Source organism: Pongo abelii, chromosome 9 (assembly GCF_028885655.2).
Source record: "Pongo abelii isolate AG06213 chromosome 9, NHGRI_mPonAbe1-v2.0_pri, whole genome shotgun sequence".
In the NCBI taxonomy this organism is placed as follows: Eukaryota; Metazoa; Chordata; class Mammalia; order Primates; family Hominidae; genus Pongo; species Pongo abelii.
In genome coordinates this window covers 74,829,486-74,856,158 of record NC_071994.2, presented here as the reverse complement: position 1 = coordinate 74,856,158, position 26,673 = coordinate 74,829,486, and the positions used below count along the sequence as shown (strand labels likewise).

Sequence of the window (26,673 nt, the reverse complement as noted above, 5' to 3'; positions counted from 1 at the left end):
TGAGATCATGCCACTGCACTCCAGCCTGGGTGACAGAGTCAGACTCCGTCTCAAAAAAAAAAAAAAAAAAAGCAAAGCACCTCCCAACTCTGAGCCCCAACCTATTCCTGGTTCTCATCTTTACTCCCTCTTTGGAATAGGTAGCAAGACCCTTTCTTTAGGCATCAGGCAAGGAACAGGGAAATGGAAAAAGACTGAGAAAGGGAAAAGACATAAGTATAGGGGTGGGAGGGGAAGGAGATGGGACAAATGCAGAGAGATGGACAAAGAAAGGTGGAGGGGAAAGAGATTCTAAACAGCTGGCCTGTGGGAAGGCCGAGGGCCTGCCTCCCCCACCACCCCTGGGCAGCAGCCAAGGGCTGATGAGGCACTAGGGAGAGAATGAACCCAGCACAGGCAGCAGGGGCAGGGCCCCGGCACAGGCAGCCCTTTATGACCACGGACACACACACACTCACCAGGGGCCCTGGTGGGTGGTGGGAGTGACACTGTTTGGCTCCGGCTGCAGCTTCTTTGAGAACTTGTCCAGCAGCTCAGCCTTCTCTAAGAGATGGTTATCTGGAGGGTGCAAGAGAGTGAGCCTGGGGCAGAGACAGATACCCAGCAGCCCCCTGGCATGCAATTTATCTCCGGCTAAAAGGGCTGCAGAGATGCTAGGGATGGGGAAGCTTCTGGCAGGCTGGCCTCTGCCCTGTGCCTGAGGGGCATCTGTGCAGTTCTACAGGACCTTCAGCCCTAGCAGTGTCCTCATAGCACAGGTCCCCAGGCCCACATGGAAGAGGACCTGCTCTCCCAGGGACAGAAGGATGACCCCTGCGGGGTACTGCCCGCTGAGGGTCCTGAGGGAAGGAAGGGGCCTGGGATTGATTCATCCCTGCCTCAGAGCAAAGTTTAGCCCCAGAAAGTGATGAAATAAACTGAGCTCTACCTGTCAATGGCCTTTGGCAAGTCACTTCCCCTCCAAGGGCTCTAGCTTTCTGCACTTAAAAATAATCCCCGGCCGGGCACAGTGGCTCACGCCTGAATTCTCAGCGCTTTGGGAGGCCAAGGAGGGCGGATCATGAGGTCAGGAGATCGAGACCATCCTGGCTAACACGGTGAAACCTCATCTCTACTAAAAAATACAAAAAATTAGCCGGGTGTGGTGGCAGGCACCTGTAGTCCCAGCTACTTGGGAGGCTGAGACGGGAGACAGGTGTGAACTCGGGAGGCAGAGCTTGCAGTGAGCGGAGATCACACCACTGCACTCCAGCCTGGGCAACAGAGCAAAGACTCCATCTCAAATAAATAAATAAATAAATAAATAAAAATAATCCCAACTTCCCCAGCCCTGGTGTAAGGTACCCCCAGGCCAGAATAGAAAGTCCTTGAGCAATTATCCAGCAGACATTCTGGAGGTTGGTGGTTTGACCCTGGAACACCCTCCCCCATCAACAGTCACTTCCTCTTTTCTCACCAGTTCCAGGGGAGGGTGGGGTGGTAAGCCCGGGCCTAGCTCCCTCCTCATCAACTTCCTTCCCACACTCAGTGCCCTGTCACCTTGACTGAGGCCCTGGGCCTGGCCTAGTTCTCACGAAAACCCCACCTCAGCCCCCAGGGTACTGCAGCACCCAGCAAACTTAAAGAAGGTCTCTATACCCAAATAACAAGTAAGAAGACTGAGGCTTAGCGATGTGATCTGCCCAAGGTCTCAAGACTGGCCCTTCGGTCTGATTTCAGCCCTCCAGGTCTCTCTAGTCCCTCAGACTCATAGCTCCCTGGGTCGGGGCGAGGGGGGGTTTGGGGGGCGGTGACCCCCTCCCTCAAACTGGACGGTTCCACTGCCCGTCTGAGCAGTGGAGAAGTGTGGCTGCTGGAGGTGGGGGCTGGCCTCGCAACCCTGAAGGTAGAGGACCAGCAGCCTGGAAGCTTGCAGAGAAATTTTCCTGGCTAAGAACAGATTTGATTGTGGGGGTTTGGCCAAGATTAGCCCCAGTGAGAGAGCCGCAGGGATTGTGGTTAGACTTCCAACCGCAGACATACAATCGCAGGCGGCCAGAGGCGCGACACACAGGCACACCTGTTCATCCCCTCTTGAAATGCCACACCCCATCCTTACCAGCTGCCCAGAAACAATTCTGAGAGTCCGACTTCGCTGGGCTCAGCTAGCATCCGCCAGCAGCCTGGGGCCCCCTGATGCCCCCTCAGGCTGGGTAGGCTGACGGGGAGGTGTACCATAAGCCTGTGCCAGCGTCGCCTGTCAGCGGCAGAGCCTGAGATGCACAGCCTCCTCCTTAGAGGTTCCGAGTGTCGCCCCTCTCCGGATGGGCCAATAAGTGGCTGCTCTGGACAAGTCCCGCGTTCTTTCACTGCGCTACCGAGACTAAGTGCACTGATCAAGCCCCTACCCCGGGGACTGCCCGGGAGGAGAGGCAAAAGAGACCCTGCAAAACCAACACCCGGGGACGCGCTTGCGTCTCGGAAGCCCAGCTTGTGGGAGGCAGAGCCCGTCCTGAGGGGCGACGAGGGCAGGGGGACCAGGAGGCGCTCGTCCAGGTTCTAACCGGAGCCTGGATGGCAAGGGGCGGAGTCCTGGCAGTCGGGGTGGGCGTAACGCACAGGCTCAAGGCATAAAGCACAGCGCACTCGGGTCACAGGCGGAGGAGCCAGCCAAACCCTCTCCCCGCCCCCGTAGCCGCGTCCCCTCAGCCGCCATCCTCTCAGCACCGGGGCGCACTCACAGGCCGGCACCAGCTCCAGGAAAAGCGCCTTTTGCGTACGGTCCCGAAGCCGCAGCTGCCGCACGATGTGGCGTTTCCAGCGGGCTGCGGGGGCACCGGGGACGCCCGGTCCCGCCATGGCCGCGCTCTCCAGTCTCGCGGCGCGTTCCTCCCGCCCAGGACGGCGCCAGGCCGGGGCGGGGCCTCGCGGGAACTCCATGACGCCAGGGGGCGGGCGGCGGCGGGGAATCCCCGGCTTGTCCCAAGAGGGCTTTGGCGGGGAGGACCGAAGGCCGACGCCGGGAGGAGCCGTCTCCGGGAGGAGCCGCCTCCGGGTCTGAACCGCCGGGGCCCCGTCCGAAATGTTCACCTTAGTGGGGGCTCCTGTGGCTGCAAGGGTCATAAGCAGGAGCGAGGTCGGAGCCTCCGGGACGGCTTCCCCCACGCGGGTAGAGCGCTCCGGAGGCGGGGCCCTCAAGGCCCGGGTCTCTTAACCCCGTCGCGCCCGGGCAGAGTCCGAGAGCCGCTGATGCTCCCCACGCCGCCGCGCTCCTGGCCGCGCGCCCAGCCAGGGACCCAGAGGCCCTCAGCCCCGGGCTCTGCGCGTACACTGAGCAGGACGGCAAGATAAGGAAGCAGAGACTGAAGGGAGGAATCCCCGCTTTCCGGGGATGATGGCGTTCGAGTTGGGTCTGTGAGGGATGAAATAGGAGTTGGCCAGAGGGAGAGAGAGGGACTCTAGGCCTCGAGAAGAGCACGTGCAGAGGTTCCGTGACACGAAAACGCCAGGTGGGTGCGGGGCTGGGAGGACAGGAGGCAGAAGGGTTTACGGCTCCACATGGTCGCCGAAATTTTAGGTCCCTGAGAGTAAAGGGGTTCAGCTGATTTCATCTAGAAAGCCCCTGGCCGGGAGGAGAGAACGGGCTTGCTTGCCTGGGGTTGCAAAGGAGTGGGTAGCTGAGACGGCCAGCACCCCAGCATCCTGACTCAGGGCCAGACGCTTCACCCCATTGGGCGGCGTCTGGAAGAGCAGACACATCTCTTGTGGGTACCCTCGAAAGTGAATCATGGGTCGCAGGGAACTGTGGTCAAACCGTCTCTAGCTAGGTGCTAGAGAGCCAGCTCTGCAGGCTCAGGCTACTGTGAGACGAAAGGAGGGACTCGCTGGCCACAGCCTCACCCTGGGGCATGCCAGCAGGCCCTGCCATCTGAGTGCTGGCAGACCTGAACATCCCTAGGGAACGAGAGAAATTGGGCAACGATGGGAGAGCAGTGCAGGCCCTGGAGGTGACGAGTCTGTTGAGATTCTGATGGGGATGGGTCAGAGGACGTAGAAAGCAGCGAAGGCCTAGACGCCCCCAGGTCAGTGTAGCCTGCTTTGCTTCCAGTGAGCTGGGCTCAGTCCCCCACATGTCATTGTCTTAGACGCCCATGGCCTTTGCACAGGCCGAGCCTGATGTTTGGAACACCGTCGCCTCTAGGGGCCCTGGCTCCTAATCATGCGTCACCTCCTCCAGGAGTACTTTCCTGCCCCTACACTGAGTTCAAGCTTCTCAGACACTAGCCCCAGTTGAGTTCGAGTTATAACTGTCACCAGTTATCACACCATCCTGTAATCTGTGCGGTGCCCCTTAGGGCAGGACCTGGGTCCCAGATGTCTCTGTACCTCTAGCCCCAACCCAGGCCTGGCCTGTCTCTTGAAGGAGTATTTGTGTTGAAGATGGGTGGTAACGTTCAGCAAAAGGCATGCCCAGGAGACAGGCACAGTACCCATGGAGACCCAGGGCCAGCTGATGACAGTGATGAATTCCCTTTAGAACTGGCGGACTCTTGGGTGCTTGGAGACACTATATAAATAAGGAACTCTGGCTGTGTGCATGGGAGAGTATATTAACAGGGCTTGGCCTGGCTGTGAGGTGCAGAGATGCTGTTTCTCTCAGGTAAGGAGTCATATTGGGGCAGGGTTTCCTAATCCTTTTTTAACTCACAAAATACACCTAGGAAATGTTAAATAAATTGTCATTTTTGAGTAGTATGTGATAAAGAAGTGATTGACTTTGACTAAAAATATTCATGTTCTATTTTTAGAATATGAAAGATTGTATTATAAAGATCACTTGAAATAAAATTTTAGATAACATAATATATGGAGATGAATTTCTGCTTTTTACATTTAACTTGCTGTTTAACGTATCTCAAATTATTTATGTAAGAGAAATATGATTTGACCAATAAATATAAAAAAATGTTATAGCATGATCTGGGGACCTAATGTACTTCACTTTTTTGTTCTGTTTTGTTTTTGAGACAGGGTCTCTCTCTGTTGCCCAGGCTGGAGTGCAGTGGCCCAGTCATGGCTTACTGCAGCCTCATCCTCCTGGGATTAAATGATCCTTCCACCTCAGTCTCCCGAGTAGCTGAGACTACAGGCACATGCCACTATACCTGATATTTTTTTTTTGTTTTTTTTTTTTTTTTTGAGACAGAGTCTCTGTCACCCAGGCTGGAGTGCAGTGGCACAGTCTCGGCTCATTGCAACCTCCTCCTCCCGGGTTCAAGCGATTCTCATGCATCCGCCTTCCGAATAGGTGGGATTACAGGCATGCGTCACCACACCCAGCTAATTTTTGTACTTTTAGGAGAGACAGGGTTTCACCATGTTGGCCAGGCTGATCTCCAGCTCCTGACCTCAAGTGATCCACCTGCCCCAGCCTCCCAAAGTGCTGGGACTACAGGCGTGAGTCACCGTGCCCAGCCACCCAGCTCATTTTAAAATTTTCTGTAAAGACAAGGTCTCACTATGTTGCCCAGGCTGGTCTCTAACTCCTGGGCTCAAGCAATCCTCCTGCCTTGGCCTCTCAAGTGCTAGCATTACAGGCATGAGCTACTACACCTGGCCCTAAAGTACTTAAAATGTAATTTAAAGCTTGCGCCTGGGAGGCCGGGCGCAGTGGCTCACACCTGTAATCCCAGCACTTTGGGAGGCCAAGGCAGGTGGATCACAAGGTCAGGAGTTCAAGACCAGCCTGGCCAGTATAGTGAAACCCCATCTCTACTAAAAATACCCAAAAAAAGCCAGGCTTGGTGGTGGGCGCCTGTAATCCCAACTACTCAGGAGGCTAAGGCAGAGAATTGCTTGAATCCGGGAGGCAGAGGTTGCAATGAGCTGAGATCGCACCTCTGCACTCCAGCCTGGTGACAGAGCGAGACTCCATCTCAAAAACAAAACAAAACAAAACAAAAAGTGCACCTGGGTTAGGCATCTCCCAGAAGCCAGAGTGATTGTTCAAAACCTTAAATCAGGCCGGGCATGGTGGCTCACGCCTGTAATCCCAGCACTTTGGAAGGCCAAGGTGGGCGGATCACCTGAGGTCGGAACTTTGAGACCAGCCTGACCAACATGGAGAAACCCCATCTCTACTAAAAATACAAAAATTATCCAGGCGTGGTGGCGCATGCCTGTAATCCCAGCTACTCAGGAGGCTGAGGCAGGAGAATCACTTGAACCCAGGAGGCAGAGGTTTCAGTGAGCCGAGATTGCTCCACTGCAGTCCAGCCTGAGCAACAGAACAAGACTCTATCTCAAAAACAAAAACAAAAACCTTAAATCATCTCAAGTTCCTCTTGCTTAAAACCCTTGAAAGGCTCTCCAGCATAGTCAAAGCAAATACCAAACCCTTTACCATGGCTTTCAAGGCCCTGCTTGATCTGGCCCCTGCCCACATCACTGATCTTACCTCTTCCTACTCTTTAGCCTTATTCACTGCACTGAAATCCCACTGCCAAGCTTAGCCCCACCTTGGAGGCGTTGCCCTGGCTGCACCCCCCTCCTAGTGCTCTTCCTCCACAACTTTTAGGGGCTAGCTCCTACATACCAGCTGAATTTCAGAAGACCTTTCCTGTCATCCAATCTGAAAAAGCTCCCATCCCAATCAGCGTCTATCACATCACCCTTGTTCTTCCTTTCAGAGCACCTAATACTCCCAGAAAGAATCACATTTCTGTGTTTGCTAGTTGTTTATTATGTCTCTTCTACCAGGCTGGGAACTTCAGGAAAGCCAGGACCAAGTCAATCTTGATCTAGGCTGTGTCTCCAGCGTCTAGAACCGGGCTTAGCACCAACTGAGTAGGTAATCAGTAAATAAATTGCTGTTGCTGTGTATCAAAAAGAAAAAACCAAACAGTTTGCATGGTCCAATGCTTAGAAGTTTTGAAATAAAAAATGTAGCTATATTTTGGCTGGGTATAGTGGCTCACGCCTGTAATCCCAGCACTTTGGGAGTCTGAGGCGGTGGATCACCTGAGGTCAGGAGTTCGAGACCAGCCTAGCCAACATAGTGAAACCACGTCTCTACTAAAAATACAAAAAATTAGCCAGGAGTGGTGGCAGGTGCCTATAATCCCAGCTACTTGGGAGGCTGAGGGGGGAGAATCGCTTGAACCTGGGAGGCAGAAGTGGCAGTGAGCTGAGATCGTGCCGTTGCACTCCAGCCTGGGCGAAAGAGCAAGACTCAGTTAAAAAAAAAAAAAAGTAGCTATTTTTTAAATTGGAAAACCAATCACATGCACATAGCAAAAAATTGAAATAGTACAAAAGTGAGCCTGTTTGCCTCACACCTTCTTATTGATCAGGATAGGACAGGCTGGTCTGTGGTTACAATGATTTCTTTTTTTTTTTTTTTTTTTTCCCAGAGACGGAGTCTCGCTCTGTCTCCCAGTCTGGAGTGCAGTGGCATGATCTTGGCTCACTGCAACCTCTGCCTCCTGGATTCAAGCAATTCTCCTGCCTCACCCTCCCGAGTAGCTGGGACTACAGGCACACGCTGCTACACCTGGCTAATTTTTTGTATTTTAGTAGAGACAGGGTTTCACCACGTTGCCCAGGCTGATCTCAAACTCCTGAGCTCAGGCAATCTGCTCTCCTCAGCCTCCCAAAGTGCTAGGATTACAGGCGTGAGCCACCGCACCTGGCAGTACAGTGATTTCTAATATTGCCCATGACTGTTGGCTGAACTCAACTGGTGATTCTCACTTTGAGTGGCTTATGTGACTGCGATCACACCAGGACTGGAGTTACCTGAAGACTCAGCTGGGCGGGTTACTGTTGATGGCTCACTCATTTGGCTGGCAGGAGATGCCATCTATTGGCTAGAGGGTCGGAGCTGCAAACCAAAGTACCTACATATGGTCCCTTCACATGGCTTAGGTTTCTCAGAGCATGATGGCTAGATTCTGAGAGGGAGGCATCCCAAAACATGCATCCAACGGTACGAAAGCTGCCAGTCTCTTACGATTTGACCCTGAAATTAGAACACATCACTTCCTCTGCATTCTATTAACCAAAGCAGTCACAGACCAGCCCAGATTAAAGGAGAGGGGACATAGGCCCCAGCTTTCAATGAAAGGAATGTCAAGCCGGGCACGGTGGCTCACACCTGTAATCCCAGCACTTTGGGAGGTCAAGGCGGGCGGATCATCTGAGGTCAGGAGTTTGAGACCAGCCTGACCAACATGGTGAAACCCCATCTCTACTAAAAATACAAAAATTAGCCGGGTGTGGTGGCGCACGCCTGTAATCCCAGCTACTCAGGAGGCTGAGGCAGGAGAATCGGTTGAACCCAGGAGGCGGAGGTCGCAGTGAGCAGAGATCACACCATTGCACTCCAGCCTGGGTGACAGAATGAGACTCCGTCTCAAAAAAAAAAAAAAGGAATGTCAAAAAAGTCTGGCCATCTTTAATCTACCACATGTGATACTAAATAAAACTCCAAATCTCAGTCGCTTAACACAACAAAGGCTTATTTCTTACTCATCCCACATTAGACAATGATGGTGTACTGTCCTCCCCCAGCAGTGACTTAAATCCAGAGTGCATCCTTCTGACATCACCATAATCTCAGTTATTTGATTCCAACTGCTCAGATTGGGGTAGGGGAGAGGGAAAAGATTGACACTAACACTTAATTGCCTTGGACTGAAGTGACACATTCTTCTGCCCAATTCTGACTGGTGACATCACATCTACTAGGAAGGTTGAGAAATGTAGTCTTTCCATATTCCCTGGAAAAGAGAAATGGGTGTGGATACATCACTGTGGCTAACATACACCACTTTCCCAGTTTCCTCCTCTAAAAGCATCACCATTAACACTGCAGAGTGTATACTTCCAGAAATATTTATGCATATACAACACATAAAACACAAAGGGGACCAGGCACGGTGACTCACGCCTGTAATCTCTGCCCTTTGGGAGGCTGAGGCGAGCAGATCACTTGAGCCCAGGAGTCTGAGACTAGCCTGGGCAACATGGCGAAACCCTGTCTCTTCTAAAAATACAAAAATTAGCCAGGCATGGTGGCACATGCCTACAGTCCCAGCTACTCCGGAGGCTGAGGTGGGAGGATCATTTGAGCCCAGGAGGCAGAGGTTGCATTGAGCTGTGACCATGCCAGTGCACTCAGCCTGGGTGACAGAGTGAGACCTTGTCTAAAAAAAAAAAAAACCCACAGAAAACATAAAGCGTAGCATTTACACACTTCCACACTTTGCTTCTTGCTTTTTTTTTTGACAGAGTTTCACTCTGCTCTCCAGGCTAGAGTGCAATGGCACAATCATAGCTCATTGTAACCTCAAACTCCTGGGCTCAAACAATCCTCCCACGTCAGCAACCTGAGACTAAAAATATGAGCCACCACACCTGGCCAAGCAAAGGATTTAAGTAGACATTTCTTCAGGCCAGGCACGGTGGCTCACGCCTGTAATCCCAGCACTTTGGGAGGCCGAAGCGGGCAGATCACCTGAGGTCAGGAGCTCAAGACCCGCCTGGCCAACATAGTGAACCCCCACATCTACTAAAAATACAAAAATTAGCTGGGTGTGGTGGCACTTGCCTGTAGTCCCAGCTACTTAGGAGGCTGAGGCAGGAGAATCGCTTGAACCCGGGAGGCAGAGGTTGCAGTGAGCAGAGATCACACCACTGCACTCCAGCCTGGGCGATGGATTGAGACGCTGTCTCAAAAATAAATAAATAGACATTTCTTCAAAGAAAATGTACAAATGGCTGATAAGCATGTGAAAAATTGCTCAACATCATCAGTAGGGAAGTGCAAATAAAAAACCACAATGAGATAGCACTTTATATCTACTGAGATGGCTGTAATTTTTTAAAAATAAAATAACAGTGTCAGGGAGGAAGTGGAGAAAATAGAACCCTCATGCATTGCTGGTGGGAATGGCTGGTGGTACAGCTGATGTGGAAAATAGTTTGGAAGTTTCTCGAAAGGTTAAACGTACAACCATCATATGATCCAACAATTCCATTCCTGGGTTCATATCCACAAGATCAAAAGAATCAAAAGCAGGGACTTGAACAGATATTTGTATGCTGCTATAGTTTGGATGTTTGTCCCCCGCAAATGTCATGTTGAAATTGGATCCCCAGTGTTGGAGAGGCCTTAATGGGAGGTGCTTGGGTCATGGGGGCAGAAACCTCATGAGGACATAATGCCCTCCCTGGGTGGGCAAGAATGGTGAGTTCTTACTTTATCAGTTCCCAGAGAACTGATTGTTTAAAAAGGGCCTGGAGGCCCGGAGCAGTGGCTCACTCCTGTAATCCCAGCACTTTGGGAGGCTGAGGCAGGCGGATCACTTGAGGTCAGGAGTTCGAGACCAGCCTGGCCAACATGGTGAAACCCCATCTCTACTAAAAATACAAATAAATAAATAAATAAATCAGCCAGGTGTGGTGGCGAGTGCATGTAGTCCCAGCTACTTGGGAGGCTGAGGCATGAGTATCGCTTGAACCCAGGAGGCGGAGGTTGCAGTGAGCCAAGATCACGCTACTGTACTCCAGTCTGGGTGACAGAGGGAGACTCTGTCTCAGAAAAAAACAAAAAAAGGGCCTGGCCCTCGCATCTTACTCTCTCTTGCTTCCCCTCTTGTCATGTGATCTCTGCACACCCTGGCCCCCCTTCACCTTCCACAGTGAGTGGAAGCAGCCTGAGGCCTCACCAGAAGCAGATGCTAATGGCATGTGCTTCTTGTACAACCTGCAGAACTGTGAATCAAATAAACCTCTTTTCTTTATAAATTACCCAGCCTCAGGACTCAGAGTAAGACATACACCCATGTTCATAGCAGCATTATTCACAATATCCAAAAGGTGGAAACATTGTAAGTGTCCATCAACAGATGAATTGATAAGCAAAATGAGTGTATACATAGAATAGAATATTATTCAGCCATAAAAAAGAATGAAATTCTGATACATACTACAACATGGATGAAACTTGAAAACATGCTAAATGAAATAAGTTAGACATAAAAGGACAGATTTATAAATCCACTTACATAAAATATACAGAATAGCCAGGCTTGGTGGCTCATGCCTGTTATTCCAACACTTTGAGAGGCCAAGGCAGGTGGATCACCTGAGGTCAGGAGTTCAAGACCAGTCTGGCCAACATGGTGAAACCCCATCTCTACTTAAAATACAAAAATTAGCCAGGTGTGTTGGCAGGCACCTGTAGTCCCAGCTACTAGGGAGGTTGAGGCAGGAGAATTGCTTGAACCCAGGAGGCGGAAGTTGCAGTAAACCAAGATCATACCATTACACTCCAGCCTAGGCAATGGAGGGAGACTCAGTCTCTGAAAAATAGTAATAATAAAAATAAAACAAGGCTGGACATAGTGGCTCACGCCTGTGGTCCCAGCACTTTGGGAGGCCGAGGTGGGCAGATCATGAGGTCAGGAGTTCGAGACCAGCCTGGCCAACGTGGTGAAACCCTGTCTCTATGAAAAATACAAAAATTAGCCAGGCATGGTGATGCACACCTGTAATCCCAGCTACTCAGGAGGCTGAGACAGGAGAATTGCTTGACCCTGGGAGGCGGAGGTTGCAGTGAGCCGAGATGGTGCCATTGCACTCCAGCCTGGGCAACAGAGCGAGACTCCATCTCAAAAAAAAAAATTAAAAAAAATAAAATATATAGAATAGACTAATGGAGACAGAAAGTAGACTAGAGGTTACCAGGGGTTAGGGGGAAAAGAAGAATGAGGAAATATTGCTTAATGTTTACAGAATTTCTGTTTGGGGTGATGAAAAAGTTTTAGAAATAGTAGTGGCCAGGCACGGTGGCTCATGCCTATAATTCTAGCACTTGGGGATGCTGAGGCGGGTGGATCACTTGAACCCACGAGTTTGAGAGCAGCCTGGGCAACACAGGAAAACCCCATATCTACAAAATATATATAAATTAGTGGGGCGTGGTGGCATGCGCCTGTCATCCCAGCTACTTGAGAGGCTGAAGCAGGAGAATCACTTGAGCCCAGGAGGTCAAGTCTGCAGTGAGCCATGACTGTACTACTGTACTCTAGCCTGGGTGACAGAGTGAGACCCAGACTCTTAAAAATAAAAAATTAAAGTATGGTTAAAAAGGCAATTTTTGTGTTACTTATGTTTTACCACAATTTTTTTTTTTTAAACCTCACTCAGAAAAGAATGGCATCAACATAGGAGGCCAGGCGCAGTGGCTCATACCTGTAATCCCAGCACTTTAGGAGGCCAAGGCAGGTGGATTGCCTGAGTTTAGGAGTTCAAGACCAGCCTGGCCAACATGGTGAAAGCCCGTCTCTACTAAAAATACAAAAATTAGCCAGGCATGGTGGCACACGCCTGTAGTCTCAGCTACTTGGGAGGCTGAGACAGGAGAATCACTTGAACTCAGGAGGCGGAAGTTGCAGTGTGCCGAGGTCGCACCACTGCACTCCAGCCTGGGTAACAGTGGGAGACTCCATCTCAAAACAAAAACAAAAAACAAACAAACAAAAACAAAGTAGGCCAGGCGCGGTGGCTCACGCCTGTAATCCCAGCACTTTGGGAGGCCCAGGTGGGTGGATCACCTGAAGTCAGGAATTCGAGACCAACCTGGCCAACATGGTGAAACCCCATCCCTACTAAAAATACAAAATTAGCCAGGTGTGGTGGTGTGCTCCTGTAATCCCAGCTACTTGGGAGGCTGAGGCAGGAGAATTGCTTAAATCCAGGAGGCAAATGTTGCAGTGAGCCAAGATCGCTCCACTGCACTCCAGCCTGTGCGACAAGAGCGAGACTCTGTCTCAAAAAACAAAAAAACAAAAAAAACAAAGTAGTAAAATCCAGAAGATAGAACTTCTACAAATCAACCAAACTGTAAACCCAATATAAAAATGAGCAATGGCTTTCATCATCAGAAGAGAAAGAAAACTCACTGATCTTGCATGCCCCCCAAAAAAGAAAGGAAAATAAAAGTTATCTACAAAAAATTATAATGTAAGTTAAAGTACAAATGAGGGGTCATTTTTTTACTCATCATATTGGCAAAAGTTAAGACATTGCAAGATACAGTCATGCACTGCATAAGGATGTTTTAGTCAGCAACAGACTGCAGATAAGACAGCAGTCCCATAAGATTATAAGACTGTATTTTTACTATACCTTTTCTATGTTAAGATACACAAATACAAACCATTGTGTTACAGTTGCCTACAGTATTCAGTGTAGTACATGCTGTACCGGTTTATAGCCTGGGAGCAAAAGGTTATATCATATAGCCAAGGTGTGTGTGGTGGGCTATACCCTCCGTTTGTGTAAGTACACTATGATGTTTACACAAGGATGAAATCACCTAACGATGCATTTCTCAGTTCGTATCCTGGTTGTTAAGTGATGCATGGCTATATTCAGAGTTGGTGAGTGCGTGAGGGAAAGGGAGTCCATTGTTCGTTGCTGGTGGGAGTGCAAATCGGTTTAATCTCTTAGGACAATTTGGCCATCTACACACTGATATATACGCACATCCTTGGACCCAGCAGTTGCACTCCAGTGTGCAACAGGATGAATGGTTACAGATATCATGGTACATTCATAAGACAGAATCCGATGCAATTCAAAGAAGGAGCTGGATCTACGTGTCCTGACATTGGAAGTATATGTCTGAAATACTTCATAATACTTCTTAAAACCCAACAGGTTTATTTTTGTTTCTAATGTTATATTCTGTTTCTTTTTTTTTTTTTTTTTTTGAGACAGAGTCTTGCTCTGTCGCCCAGGCTGGCTGGAGTGCTGTGACACGACCTCAGCTCACTGCAACCTCTGCCTCCCAGGTTCAAGCGATTCTCCTGCCTCAGCCTCCCGAGAAGCTGGGATTACAGGTGCGTACCACCATGTCCAGCTAATTCTTGTATTTTTAGTAAAGATGGGGTTTCACCATGTTGGCCAGGATGGTCTCGATCTCCTGACCTTTGATCTGGCCGCCTCGGCCTCCCAAAGTGCTGGGATTACAGGCGTGAGCCACCACACCAGGCCTTCTTTTTGTTTTTTAATTGAGACAGGGTCTCTGTCTGTCACCCAGGATCGAGTGCAGTGGTGTGGTCATAGCTCACTGTAGCTGTGACCTCCCGGACTCTAGTGATCCTCCTGCTTCAGTCTCCCAAGTGGCTGGTCCTGGAGGGGCATGCCATCACACCAAGCTTTTTATTTATTTATTTATTTATTTATTTATTTATTTAGAGATAGGGCCTTGCTCTGTTGCCCAGCCTGGAGTGCAGTAGCATCATCTCTGCTCACTGCAACCTCCACCCGCCAGGCTCAAGCAATCCTCCCATTTCAGCCTCCTGTGTAGCTAGGACCACAAGCATGTGCCACCACGCCCTGCTAAGTTTTGTTTTTTGTTTGTTTGTTTTGTAGAGAAAGGTTTTTGCCATGTTGTCCAGATCGGTCTCAAATTCCTGAACTCAAGCAATTCACCCATCTTGGCCTCCCAAACCACTGGGATTGCAAGCATGAACCACCTCAACCGGCCATATTCTGTTTCTATTATAAATGATGAGATTAAACATTCAGACTGCTGTTTGCAAACAGTTTTCACAAATGACACCTTTAGGGGCAGGTTGGCTTTCTTCTCGGTATATGAAAAACCAAATGAGATATAATCATCATGTCTACTTTTTTTTCCTTCCAGCCATGGTTTTGCAGCCTTAGTGACATCTGGATGTGAGTTTTGAGCAGATAAATGCAAGAATCTGGTAACAATCAGCTTGAGGCAAATTTGCAGGTTTATTTTTATGCTTCTTTTTATTAGTTATTTATGTCCATAACCAATAGCCCACTAAAGATGATAATTAACTAATATATTAATAGAATTAAAAACTAAACAGGCCAGGTGTGGTGGCTCGTGCATGTAATCCCAACACTTTGGGAGGCCAAGGCAGGAGGATCACCTGAGCCCAGGAGTTCGAGACAAGCCTGGGCAACATGGCAAAACCCCATCTCTACTAAAGGTAAAAAATAAACTAAACAGCTTAAAAGTCTGAAATGGTGAAAAACATCCATGGTATGGGGAAAGTGGGTTCAGCTGCAGCTGTGTTAGTCTTTTTTTTTTTTTTGAGATGGAGTCTCACTCTGTCGCCCAGGCTGGAGTGCAGTGGCGCGATCTCGGCTCACTGCAAGCTCTGCCTCCTGGGTTCACGCCATTCTCCTGTCTCAGCCTCCCGAGTAGCTGGGACTACAGGTGCCTGCCACCACACCTGGCTAATTTTTTGTATTTTTAGCAGAGATGGGGTTTCACCGTGTTAGCCAGGATGGTCTTGATCTCCTGACCTTGTGATCCACCTGCCTCCCAAAGTGCTGGGATTACATGCATGAGCCACCGCGCCCAGCTGCTGTCTTAGTCTTTTGGGGCTACTATAATAAAACACCCTAGAGTGGGTAATTTATAAACAAGAAAAATATATTGCTCACAGTTCTGGAGGCTGGGAAGTCCAAGATCAAGACCAACAGATTCAGTGTCTGGTGAGGGCTGCTGTCTGCTTCAAAGACCATGCTTTCTCTCTCCATTCCCACATGGTAGAAGAGGCCTGGGAAGCTCCCTCGAGCCTCTTTTATAAGGGCATTAATTCCATTCATGAGGGTGGAGCCCTCATGATTTAATCATTCCCCCAAAGCCCCACGTCTGAATACTATCACATTGGGTATCAGGTTCCAATGTGTGGATTTTGGGGTGATACCAACATTCAGACCATAGCAGTTGTTAATGGGGTCTCAGCACTCCCTGACCTTATGTGTGTACCACATGCACTCACTATTCACTATTATTTTATGAAAGTTGCCAGAATCAAAATGGAGTCACTTGGCCCAGAGCAGTGGGTCACACCTATAATCCCAGCACTTTGGGAGGTTGAGGTGGGCGGATCACTTGAGCCCAGGAGGAGGTTGAGGCTGCAGTAAGCCCTGGTCATGCCACTGCACTCCAGCCTGGGCAACAGAGGGAAACCCTGTCTCAAAAAAAAACAAAAAACGCCGGGCATGGTGGGTCACACCTGTAATCCCAGCACTTTGGGAGGCTGAGGCAGGCGGATCATGAGGTCAGGAGATCTAGACTATCCTGGCTAACACGGTGAAACCCCGTCTCTACTAAAAATACAAAAAAAAAATTCACCGGGCGTGGTGGCGGGCACCTGTAGTCCCAGCTACTCGGGAGGCTGAAGCAGGAGAATGGCGTGAACCCAGGAGGCAGAGCTTGCGGTGAGCCGAGATCGTGCCACTGCACTCCAGCCTGGGCAACAGAGCGAGACTTCATCTCAAAAAAAAAAAAAGAAAAGAAAAGAAATAACAAAACAGAGTCACTAGTATTTAAAAAAAAACAAGGCTGGGTGTGGTGGCTCATCCTTGCAATCCCAGCACTTTAGGAGGCTGAGGTGGAAGGATTGCTTGAGCCCAGGAGTTCAAGACAAGCCTGGGCAACATGGCAAGACCCTGTCTCTACAAAAAATTATAAAATTACCCAGGCATGGTGGCGCACACCTGTAATCCCAGCTGCTCAGGAGGCTAAGGGGGAGGATCACTTGAGCCCAGGCAGTAGAGGTTACAGTGAGCCGAGATCGTGCCACTGCACTCCAGCCTGGGTGACAAAGTGAGACCCTATCTCCAAAAAAATAATTAATCAATTAATTTTAATAATTTAACACAAATTACCTAAACTTAGCAGCTTAATTAATTAATTAACTTAAAAAAAAAAAACCCTGACAGTACAGTCAGGGAAGAATATGAAGAGAGAATTGTCATGCTTATATGCCTCCTAAGAAAAATAATCACAGGCCAGGCATGGTGGCTCACGCCTGTAATCTCAGCACTTTGGGAGTCTGAGGCAGGTGCATCACTTGAGGTCAGGAGTTCGAGATTAGCCTGGCCAAAATGGTGAAACCCCGTCTCTACTAAAAATACAAAAAAAATTAGCCAGGTGTAGTGCCACACACCTGTAGTCCCAGCTACTTGGGAGGCTGAGGCAGGAGAATCACTTGAACCCAAGTGAGCCAAAATTGTACCATTACACTCCAGCCTGGGTGACAAGAGTGAAACTCCATTTCAAAAAAAAAAGAGAAAAAGAAAAACAATCACAGGTCGGGCACAGTGGCTCACATCTGTTATCCCAGCACTTTGGGAGGCCAAGGCAGGAGGATCACTTGAGGTCAGGAGTTCGAAACCAGCCTGGCCAACATGGCGAAACCCTGTCTCCACCAAAAATACAAAAATTAGCCAGGCATGGTCACACACACCTGTAATACCAGCTACTCAGGAGGCTGATGCAGGAGAATTGCTTGAACCCAGGAGGTGGAGGTTGCAGTGAGCCGAGATTGCACCACTGTACTCCAGCCTGGGCAACAGAGCCAGACTCCGTCTCAAAAAAAAAAAAGAAAGAAAAGAAAAACAATCGCAAACGACTATAAAAACCACAACCTGCAACCTTCCACACAAAAAAAATTAATTAATTAATTTTAAAAAATAAAAATACTTCTGTGAGGAAATCTGCCCAGCAACTGCCTGGCTAACCCCAGACTGGTGTCACCTGATCTCTGTAGCCAAGCATAATTATTTCAAAACAATTATATAATCCTCCTCATTTTTTCCCTTTGAAAACATTTGTCTTCATTTACCTCCCTGAATACACACTGGTTTCTATGGCATGTGTATTCCCATTGCGATGTTCTATTCCCAAATAAACGTCATTTTCTTTTAAAGAGCCTCTCTGTTATTTAGGTTGACACGTTAAAGGGAAAACAGTGTTTGGGATGGAGTGAACTGAAATTATACCTTTCCTCCCTCCAAGGGAAGAATCAAGCATCATTCAATATTGGCTAATGTGGAAAATGCTTTGAAATGGGCAAGAGAGGCCAGGTGCAATGGCTCATGCCTGTAATCCCAGCACTTTGGGAGGCCAAGGCAGGTGGATCATTTGAGGTCAGGAGTTCAAGACCAGCCGGGCCAACATGGTGACACCCCATCTCTACTAAAAATACAAAAAATTAGCCAGGCATGGTGGTGCATGCCTGTAGTCCCAGCTACTCATGAGGCTGAGGCAGGAGAATCACTTGTACCTGGGAGGTGGGGGTTGCAATGAGCCGAGATTGTGTCACTGCACTCTGCATGGGTGACAGAGCGAAACTCCATCTCAGAAAAAAAAAAAAAAAAAGGCAAGAGAGAGGAAAATGACTCCATATTATTTTAAAAGAAGCCGGGTCAAAGTCATGTGAATAAAAGGAATACAAATTTGTTTGGTATGAGACGTGGCAGAGGTGGATTGGGATGAAGTGGCAAGAGGATCCCCTCACAAAGAAGGTAGACCCTCTATTGAAGTGTGTTTGGTTTCAAGAAGTGTTAGAAGGAAAACCAGGCACAGCCACAGGGAAGCTTCCTGTCACAGTACTCCCCCTCCCAGCAGCAGACAGGCCACAGCCTGCCCCTCTGCAGAGATCTCAGCTGACCCCAGGAGAAAGCCACCAGGATCAGGGAAGAGAGGTGGCTGTGAAATTCCCAAGACACAAGAAGGGATGGAGACTGGAGGGGGTGGGGAAACTGACTAGAAAGTCTTCAAGGTAAGAGACCATGAGAGCTCAGATCAGGAGAAGGGGTAGAAAGGCGGGACCTCCTCTGCAGCCTCCACCTTAAGGCCCAACCCCTTGTCAAGAGACAGGGATGAGGGGGTGGAGCAAATCAGGCCCAGTTTCTACCTTCCCCCACCCTGAAATCCTCCCAGCTTTCTAAGGTTTTTAGGATATTAATCTATGTGAAAAACAGCCGATTCAATGTGACGCAGTTTGTGGGCAGTGGGTGAAGAGGAACCTGGCCCAGTGAGGAGTAGCTGCCCTCCAACCAAAGAGTGAGAAACAAAAGAAAAAAAAAAAAGTCAGTTTTGAACACACCTAGTTTAAGGAACTTGTGAGTCGACCAGCAGGAGGTGTCCTAGAGGCAGGAGGAAAGCCTGAGCTGGAGGTCTGGGGGCTATAAGCATATGGATGGAAGTGAATGAGGTCATCCCAAAAAAGTGTGCACAGTGAAGAGAGGGCCTGTGGCAGACCTGGAGGACACCAGTATTTCAGGCTGTCCTAGCCCAATCAGCCAAGACCACCAAGGAACAAACCCATGGTTTGATGAAGTCAGGTTTCTTGTCGCCTTGTAATGAGACAGACAGCACACTGGAGAAACCGAGGAGTGTCCCACTAAGCACAAAGGAAGATAGTTTTATAGAGTTTGGGAGCGGGTGGAGATGAGGTGAAATTTAAATGAAGCAATATTTTGATAGGCTCAAAGCAAAGCAGAACTGTGTATAAAGGGGCTGGCATCAGTTCTGGACTGCCACAGGACCTACAGTCCTGTTTCTTCGGAAAAAATAAGATAGATGTGGAATATTGTGTTCAAAACTTCCTTACCTGGATCTCTGTACCTGCATTATAAACCTTGTCTATTTAGTGACTTAGATCTTCCAGGCAAGAGTTTTTCTTTTTCTTTTTTGAGATGGAGTTTCACTCTGTCACCAAGGCTGGAGTACAGTGGCACGATCTCAGCTCACTGCAACCTCTGTCTCCCGGGTTCAAGCGGTTCTCCTGCCTCAGCCTTGAGTAGCTGGGACTATAGGCACGTGCCACCATGCCCAGCTAATTTTTGTATTTTTAGTAGAGACAGGGTTTCGCTATGTTGGCCAGTCTGGTCTCGAACTCCTGACCTCGAGTGACCTGCCCATCTCAGCCTCCCCAAAGTGCTGGGATTACAGGCATGAGCCACAGCACCCGGCCTCATTCTTATTCATATAATTAAAAAAAAAAAATTTTTTTTTTGAGACAGAGTCTCACTCTGTTGGCCCAGGCCAGAGTGCAGAGTGCGGTGGCACAATCTCGGCTCACTGCAACCTCCACCTCCCAGGCTCAAGCGATTCTCCTGCCTCAGCCTCCTAAGTAGCTGGGATTACAGGTGTGCACCACCATGCCTGACTAATTTTTGTATTTTTGGTAGAGACAGGTTTTTGCCATGTTGGCCAGGCTGGTTTTGAACTCCTGGCCTCGAGAGATCCCCATGCCTTGGCCTCTGAAAGTGTTGGGATTACAAGCGTGAGCCCCTGCACCCAGCCTATTAATACAATTTTGGAAACCAAAAAGTACCTGAGACAGGTCTCTATCAGTTTAGAGATGTATTTCACCATGGCTGAGGACGAACCTGGGAAAGAGACAACAGCCATGGTAGAATCTGTGGCCCATACTTTTTTTCCAAAGAGGAGTTTGAGGCCAGGTGGAGTGGCTCACGCCTGTAATCCCAGCACTTTGGGAGCCAAGGCAGGAGGATCCCTTGAACTCAAGAGTTTGAGACCAGCCTGGGCAACATGGCGTAACCCTGTCTCTACAAAAATTACAAAAAATTAGGCTGGGCGCGGTGGCTCACACCTGTAATCCCAGCACTTTGGGAGGCCAAGGCAGGGGGATCACCTGAGGTCAGGAGTTTGAGACCAGCCTGGCCACCATGGTGAAACCCCATCTCTACTAAAAATACAAAAATTAGGCCGGGCATGATGGCTTATGCCTGTAATCCCAGTACTTTGGGAGGCCGAGGTGGGTGGATCACGAGGTCAGGAGTTCGTGACCAGCCTGACCAACAGTGTGAAACCCCGTCTCTAAAAAAATACAAAAAAAAAAAATAGCTGGGCATGGTGGTGAGCACCTGTAATCCCAGCTACTCAGGAGGCTGAGGCGGGAGAATCTCTTGAACCCAGGAGGCAGAGGTTGCAGTGAGCCAAGATCACGACACTGCACTCCAGCCTGAGCAACAGAGCAAGAATCCCTCCCAAAAAAAAAAAAAAAAAAAAAAAATTAGCTGGGCGTGTTGGTGCGTGCCTGTAATCCCAGCTACTTGGGAGGCTGAAGCAGAAGAATCGCTTGAACCCGGGAGGCAGAGGTTGCAGTGAGCCAAGATGGTGCCACTGCACTCCAGCCAGGGTGACAGAATAAGACTCCATCTAAAAAAAAAAAAAAGGCAAAACATTATTAAAGTTAGAATTAAAAAAAAAATTAGCCAGGTGTAGTGGTGTGTGCCTATAATCACAGCTACTCAGGAAGTTGAGGTGGGAGAATAGATTGAGCCCAGGAGGTCCAGGCTGCAGTGAACAACGGTCTTGCCTCCAGCCTGGGTGACAGAACGAGACCCTGTCTCAAAAAAACAAAAACAAGGCCGGGCACAGTGGCTCACACCTGTAATCCCAGCACTTTGGGAGGCCGAGGCGGGCGGATCACAAGTTCAGGAGATCGAGACCATCCTGGCTAACATGGTGAAACCCCATCTCTACTAAAAAAATACAAAAAAAAAAAAAAAATTAGCCCGGCGTGGTGGTGGGTGCCTGTAGACCCAGCTACTCGGGAGGCTGAGGCAGGAGAATGGCGTGAACCCGGGAGGCGGAGCTGGCAGTGAGCCCAGATCACACCACTGCACTCCAGCCTGGGTGACAGAGCAAGTGTCCATCTCAAAAAAAAAAAAAAACCCCACAAACGAACAGCCCCTGCCCTCCCGCCAAAAAAGACAAACAGCATCTCACACACAGGTGACCCCTGTGAATACAGTCTCTGAGGAGTGATGGAAGAGGAAGCCCTGTGAGAGGTGCAGACTGCTGCCCTCTAGAACACCAGGATGCCTAAATAGTAGAGGGCAGTTTCATTAGCGACATCAGTTTGCAAACTGAGAAGAGACACTCTCCTGCAGGTACCAAAGGTGCTCTCTCTTTGTATAGGGAAAAGGCAGGCTGTTTTTTTTTTTGAGACGGAGTCTCGCTCGGTTGCCCAGGCTGGAATGCAGTGGTGTGATCTCGGCTCACTGCAACCTCCACCTCCCAGGTTCACGCCATTCTCCTGCCACAGCCTCCCGAGTAGCTGGGACTACAGGCGCCCACCACCACGCCCAGCTAATTTTTTTGTATTTTTAGTAGAGACGGGGTTTCACCATGTTAGCCAGGATGGTCTCGATCTTCTGACCTCGTGATCCGCCCATCTCAGCCTCCCAAAGTGCTGGGATTACAGGCGTGAGACACCACTCCCGGCCTAGGCTGGTTTTTATGACTCACAGGGTCTGTATTTCACAATAATCATACATATTCAGCAGGTTTGGAGGAAAAGCTATACATATTTATGAGGGGACGTGAGTGCATGCGCAATGGGTAAACACCTGTAACATACATTCCATGTTCACTTTGGGATGGGGTTTTTGCGTTAAAATGAGGTGGAATTTGGTTCTTTGCATCATAAGGTGAACTATAGGACACAAACACAGTTTGCGTGCAGTCTTTATGAGCTTGCTGAAACTGGCTTGAGGTCTGCAGTTACTTATCAGGAAAGAATGTTTGTAAGGCCTGTCCTCTGTCGATCAGCGTTGTAGTGGTCTGAGTTGTAAATCTCAGTAAAGAAGAGTCTGACAATTTGCCTGATAGCTCCTATTGCTAGGGGTTTAGTAAGAGTGTGGTTTTTCTGGCAGCAGTAGAAATTTAAGAAGTTGCCATGCCAGCTGAGCCCTGAGGTAGGCAACGTTTGTTTCCTTAACCTTAACCTTAAGGTCCATCGTAGTTGATAAAAGGGCATCTGGCCAGGCCTGATGGCTCACGCCTATAATCCCAGCACTTTGGGAGGGTGAGGCGGGAGGCCAGCAGTTCTGGGGCCACTGCACTCCAGCCTGACAGACAGAGAGAGACCCTGTCCCAAAAAATAAATAAAAAAGATAAAGGGGCATTTGTCTTGATCGCTAGATCACACAACTAATAAGTAGTATTCTTTCTAAAAGCCGCAACAATGCTACTCCTCTCTTATAAGAGCTACTGTGTAACTCCTGCCCAACTCAAACCCACAGGCCCAGGCTCAGAACACTTGGCTCCATTGCTTCACTGTTTCCCTGCTAGCACGAACCCCCAAACTCCATCTCCCAACATGCCGCGGGCCCCCTTTCTGTCAGCCTGACTCTTGAGCTCCTGAGAAATGTAGTTTTTCCAGCTGCCCAGCCCCAGAAAGGTCCTAGCCGAGAACTACAGTTCCCATGTGGCAATGCGCGCGCCATTCCGGTGGAATTCACCGCGGTCTCCAGTTTGCCGTGATGGATGCCAGAACCTGCACCTGGGGCTTGGTGACGCGGTGACTGAGATGCTGGAGTCCCCGGTCAGAAGGACGATGCCGAGCGCGCCGTATTTTCTCCTGCCTCTCCTCAGATCGCCGCCGTTGTTGGGCTGTGGAGACGTCTCAACCAAAGTGGAGCCGAAGAAGCCCCGGGAGCCGTGGCGACAGAGCGGCGACAACCACTAGGGGGCGCGAGGCAGCGCTGCCCCTAGTCCGCCCCTAGTCCGGGACCTATGGGCGGTCCCGGGCAGGAAGCGCACGCGCAAACGCGGGGCTTCGCGGCCTCTGTAAACACCAAAGAGCGCCTGCGCAAGCCGAGAGTCTCGGGATCGACACGTGGGGGCGCCTGAGCGAAGATAACCGTAATAAATAGTAACCTAACGGTCCAGTCATCGTTCTGTGGTCCTTTCTTTTATGATTCACAAGGAATGACCCTCTTCATCGCCTCTCCTAATTCAGTCCTCACAACAGTCCTTTTACAAATGGAACAGCATTACAGTCCTTTTACAAATGGGACAACAGGTTAGAGGAAGTCAGGCAGATTTCCCAGCATCATAGAGAGTAAAGGACCAGGGAAGGATCAGGATTCAAGGACTGCACCCAGGCTCTGCTTCCAGCTTGCTGTGTGACTTTGGGTAATTTTTTTTCTTTAGGGACCTGAGCTTTCTCATTTGTAAATGCGAACAGGCTGTTGGGAGGATCAAATAAGATCCAGGGATGAAAACAGCTTAGTTTACTTTCAGGAATTTACCCACGCGGTATATAAAGGCAAAATATTATTATAGTCAGGTGATTGTAGATTGAGGAACCCATTTCCTCATTCTGCAAATTGCAAACCTGAGGGCCCCAAGAGGGACAGGGGCTTGCCCCAGGTCTCAGCAGGCTGTGAGCAAGAGCTAAAGCCTAATCCTCCTGCCTTTGGGCCTGGAGCCCTTCCTTGTACCCCAGGGGTCAGTGTCTTTGTTGAATACAGGCTTAGATTGACTGACTGTACCCTGAGAACCTAGGGGAGTCCCTGTTCCCAATTCTCCAACCCCCACCTTGGCCTGATGGAGGAAGACCCTGCTGTGTCGAGATGAGCACCAGAGGCAAGAAGCTGAGGAGGATCTGGAGAATTCTGGAGGAAGAGGAGAGTGTTGCTGGAGCTGTACAGACCCTGCTTCTCAGGTCAGTGGCCCAAGTAAGGAAAAGAGCCCAAGTGTGACAGATGAGGGGGCAGTACTAAGGGGACAGACTCTGAATGGAAAGGAGTGGGAAGGCAGTGGACTCTGTTTCTGAGCTTGGGAGGAATTGGGTACTCAGGTGACTCCATCTGGGGGCAATGGAGCTGGAGGTGATACCTGGGCTGGCCTGGGTGATGAGAAGGGGAAGTGATGTGCATTGAGCTGAGGTCATAGGAGCCACTCCCCAGCCAGGTGAAGCGAGATGGCACCTAGGCACACCATGGCACCTGCAGGATCATGCAGCTACCCCCAGGGAAGGGGGCTTTTCTCTGTCCCTTGGAGCGGTGGAGGTGGGCTGTATGCGGCTGATTCTCTCTAGAGTGCTCTTAGAGGTTTTGGGGGTAGGTTGGGGGAAGGGCTGGGAGACCCTGAGGTCTCGTTACAGATTGGGCCTCCCCAGGCAAGTCGTGAAAGGCAGGTATATGTAGAAATAGAAATCCAAGATCCTTCAAGATATCCCAGATAGGCCAGGCACGGTGGCTCACGCCTGGAATCTCAGCACTTTGGGAGGCTGAGCGGATCACCTGAGGTTGGGAGTTTGAGATCAGCCTGACCAACGTGGAGAAACCCCGTCTCTACTAAAAATACAACAAAAAAAAAATTAACCGGGCGTGGTGGCGGGCGCCTGTAGTCCCAGCTACTCGGGAGGCTGGGGCAGGAGAATGGCGTGAACCCGGGAGGCGGAGCTAGCGGTGAGCCGAGATGGCGCCACTGCACTCCAGCCTGGGCGACAGAGTGAGACTCTGTCTCAAAAAAAAAAAAAAATTAGCTGGGCGTGGTGGTGCATGCCTATAGTCCCAGCTACTCTGGAGGCTGAGGCAGAAGAATCGCTTGAACCCAGGAGGCGGAGGTTGTCGTGGGCCGAGATGGTGCCATTGCACTCCAGCCTGGGCAATAAGAACGAAACTCCATCTCAAAACAAAACAAAACAAAAAAAAACAACAAAAAGATATCCAAGATAATTCGATGGAATTATCTGGAGGTGGATCTTGGATTCACCTCCAAGCATTTAATTATCTGGGCCTTCACTTATCATTTCTGTTTTTCAGCCAGAGAAACTGAGGCTAAAGAAGGAAAAGGACTCTTTTTTTTTTGAGACGGAGTTTCACTCTTGTTGCCCAGGCTGGAGTGCAAGGGTGTGATTTTGGCTCACTGCAACCTCCGCCTTCTGGGTTTAAGCAATTCTCCTGCCTCAGCCTGCCGAGTAGCTGGGATTACAGGTGCCCACTATCATGCCTGGCTAATTTTTTGTATTTTTAGTAAAGACGCGGTTTCACCATGTTGGCCAGGCTGGTCTCAAACTCCTGACCTCAGGTGATCCATTCGCGGCCTCCCAAAGTGCTGGGATTATCGGCATGAGTCACCACGCCCGGCCAGAAAAGGACTCTATTAAGGACACACAAGGAGTTGGGGTAGAACTGGACTACGACAGGGATCTTTCCATTACATGGCAGTAGTCAAACATCTTCATCAAACATTTATTTAGTGTCTAATGTATACTCCTAGAAGGACTACCTTGGGGTAGCAAATAGAAGACAGGATTGCCCTCAGACCTGGCTTTTAACCAGCCCTCCCAGTGACTTAAGACTGTGACCCCGGGTGAGTCCCTGCCCCTCTCTGAGCCTCAAATTGTCTGTAAAGTGGGGATGCTAAGCCTTGGGACTGTCTCAAGGTTTACCTATAAATTAAATGAGTTAAGACCTGTTATCAAGGTTTACCTATAAATTAAATGAGTTAAGACCTGTTAAGTGCATAGACCAGCACCAGGCCCGTGGTAAGCATTCAGTAACTGTTAGCCACTGCTGTTACTTGTGAACACAGGTCGAGGCAGGCCGCAGATGGGGTTCTCCGAGAGTCATGCAGGGGCAGAGAAGCAGCAGCCCCAGGTCTGACCGTCTCTAGATACCTCCACACCCTGCCCTGGGTTCCTGCATTTCTGGAAGTCAAGGGAGGACCCATGTCCCCATCTCCTCCTCCAGTTCTGGGAACCTGGCAGGGGAGAAATGTCTCGAGCGTTTACACCTGCACGTGCACATGATTCTCTTCCCCACAACCTGAGGCCAAGAGTGAAGATGGTTTTTACTCAAAGCTACACATTACAGCCCTGGACAGTCAGACCAGAACAAGATCCTGGGCTCTTTCTGGCCCTTTCAGGGTGTGGGGTTGTGCATGAGCTTCCTCCCTGCATGGCAGAAGTCCACGAACGCTAACAGCAGGTTCTTGGTCCTCGTTTCCCCTCATGGAGCAGGGGCTGGGGGAAGAGGGGCGCCTGGGTGGGAGACAGGGCCTGACATCAGATCCCA

General features: G+C 49.6%; 2 protein-coding genes across 13 annotated transcripts in view; one reads left to right on the top strand and one right to left on the bottom strand.

The window, feature by feature from the left end:
- The window catches only part of ATG16L2 (autophagy related 16 like 2), a 30,141-nt gene extending 26,980 nt beyond the window's left edge, over positions 1 to 3,161 (bottom strand). Inside the window, exons 1-2 of one of the 3 annotated variants that reach the window (XM_063728200.1) lie at positions 2,721 to 3,161; positions 459 to 558 (exon numbers count right to left, since the gene is read on the bottom strand). In XM_063728200.1, the coding sequence (XP_063584270.1) occupies positions 459 to 558; positions 2,721 to 3,102 (482 nt within the window). In that variant the 5' untranslated portion in view covers positions 3,103 to 3,161. The remainder of the gene's footprint in view (positions 1 to 458; positions 559 to 2,720) is intronic. The other 2 variants (XM_054526015.2, XM_054526016.2) reach the window with 2 other exon arrangements.
- Positions 3,162 to 4,527: 1,366 nt separating this feature from the next.
- Positions 4,528 to 26,673, top strand: part of STARD10 (StAR related lipid transfer domain containing 10) — a 59,395-nt gene continuing 37,249 nt past the window's right edge. Inside the window, exons 1-4 of one of the 10 annotated variants that reach the window (XM_054526018.2) lie at positions 4,528 to 4,639; positions 6,739 to 6,825; positions 13,768 to 13,889; positions 23,240 to 24,314. Coding sequence is in view for 1 of the 10 variants with exons in the window: in XM_054526028.1 (XP_054382003.1) it covers positions 24,670 to 24,711 (42 nt within the window). In the remaining 9 variants the exon portion in view is untranslated. Of the gene's footprint in view, positions 4,640 to 6,738; positions 6,830 to 13,767; positions 13,890 to 22,200; positions 22,561 to 22,887; positions 24,315 to 24,553; positions 24,712 to 26,673 lie in introns of those variants that run through there. The other 9 variants (XM_054526019.2, XM_054526024.2, XM_054526021.2 and 6 more) reach the window with 9 other exon arrangements.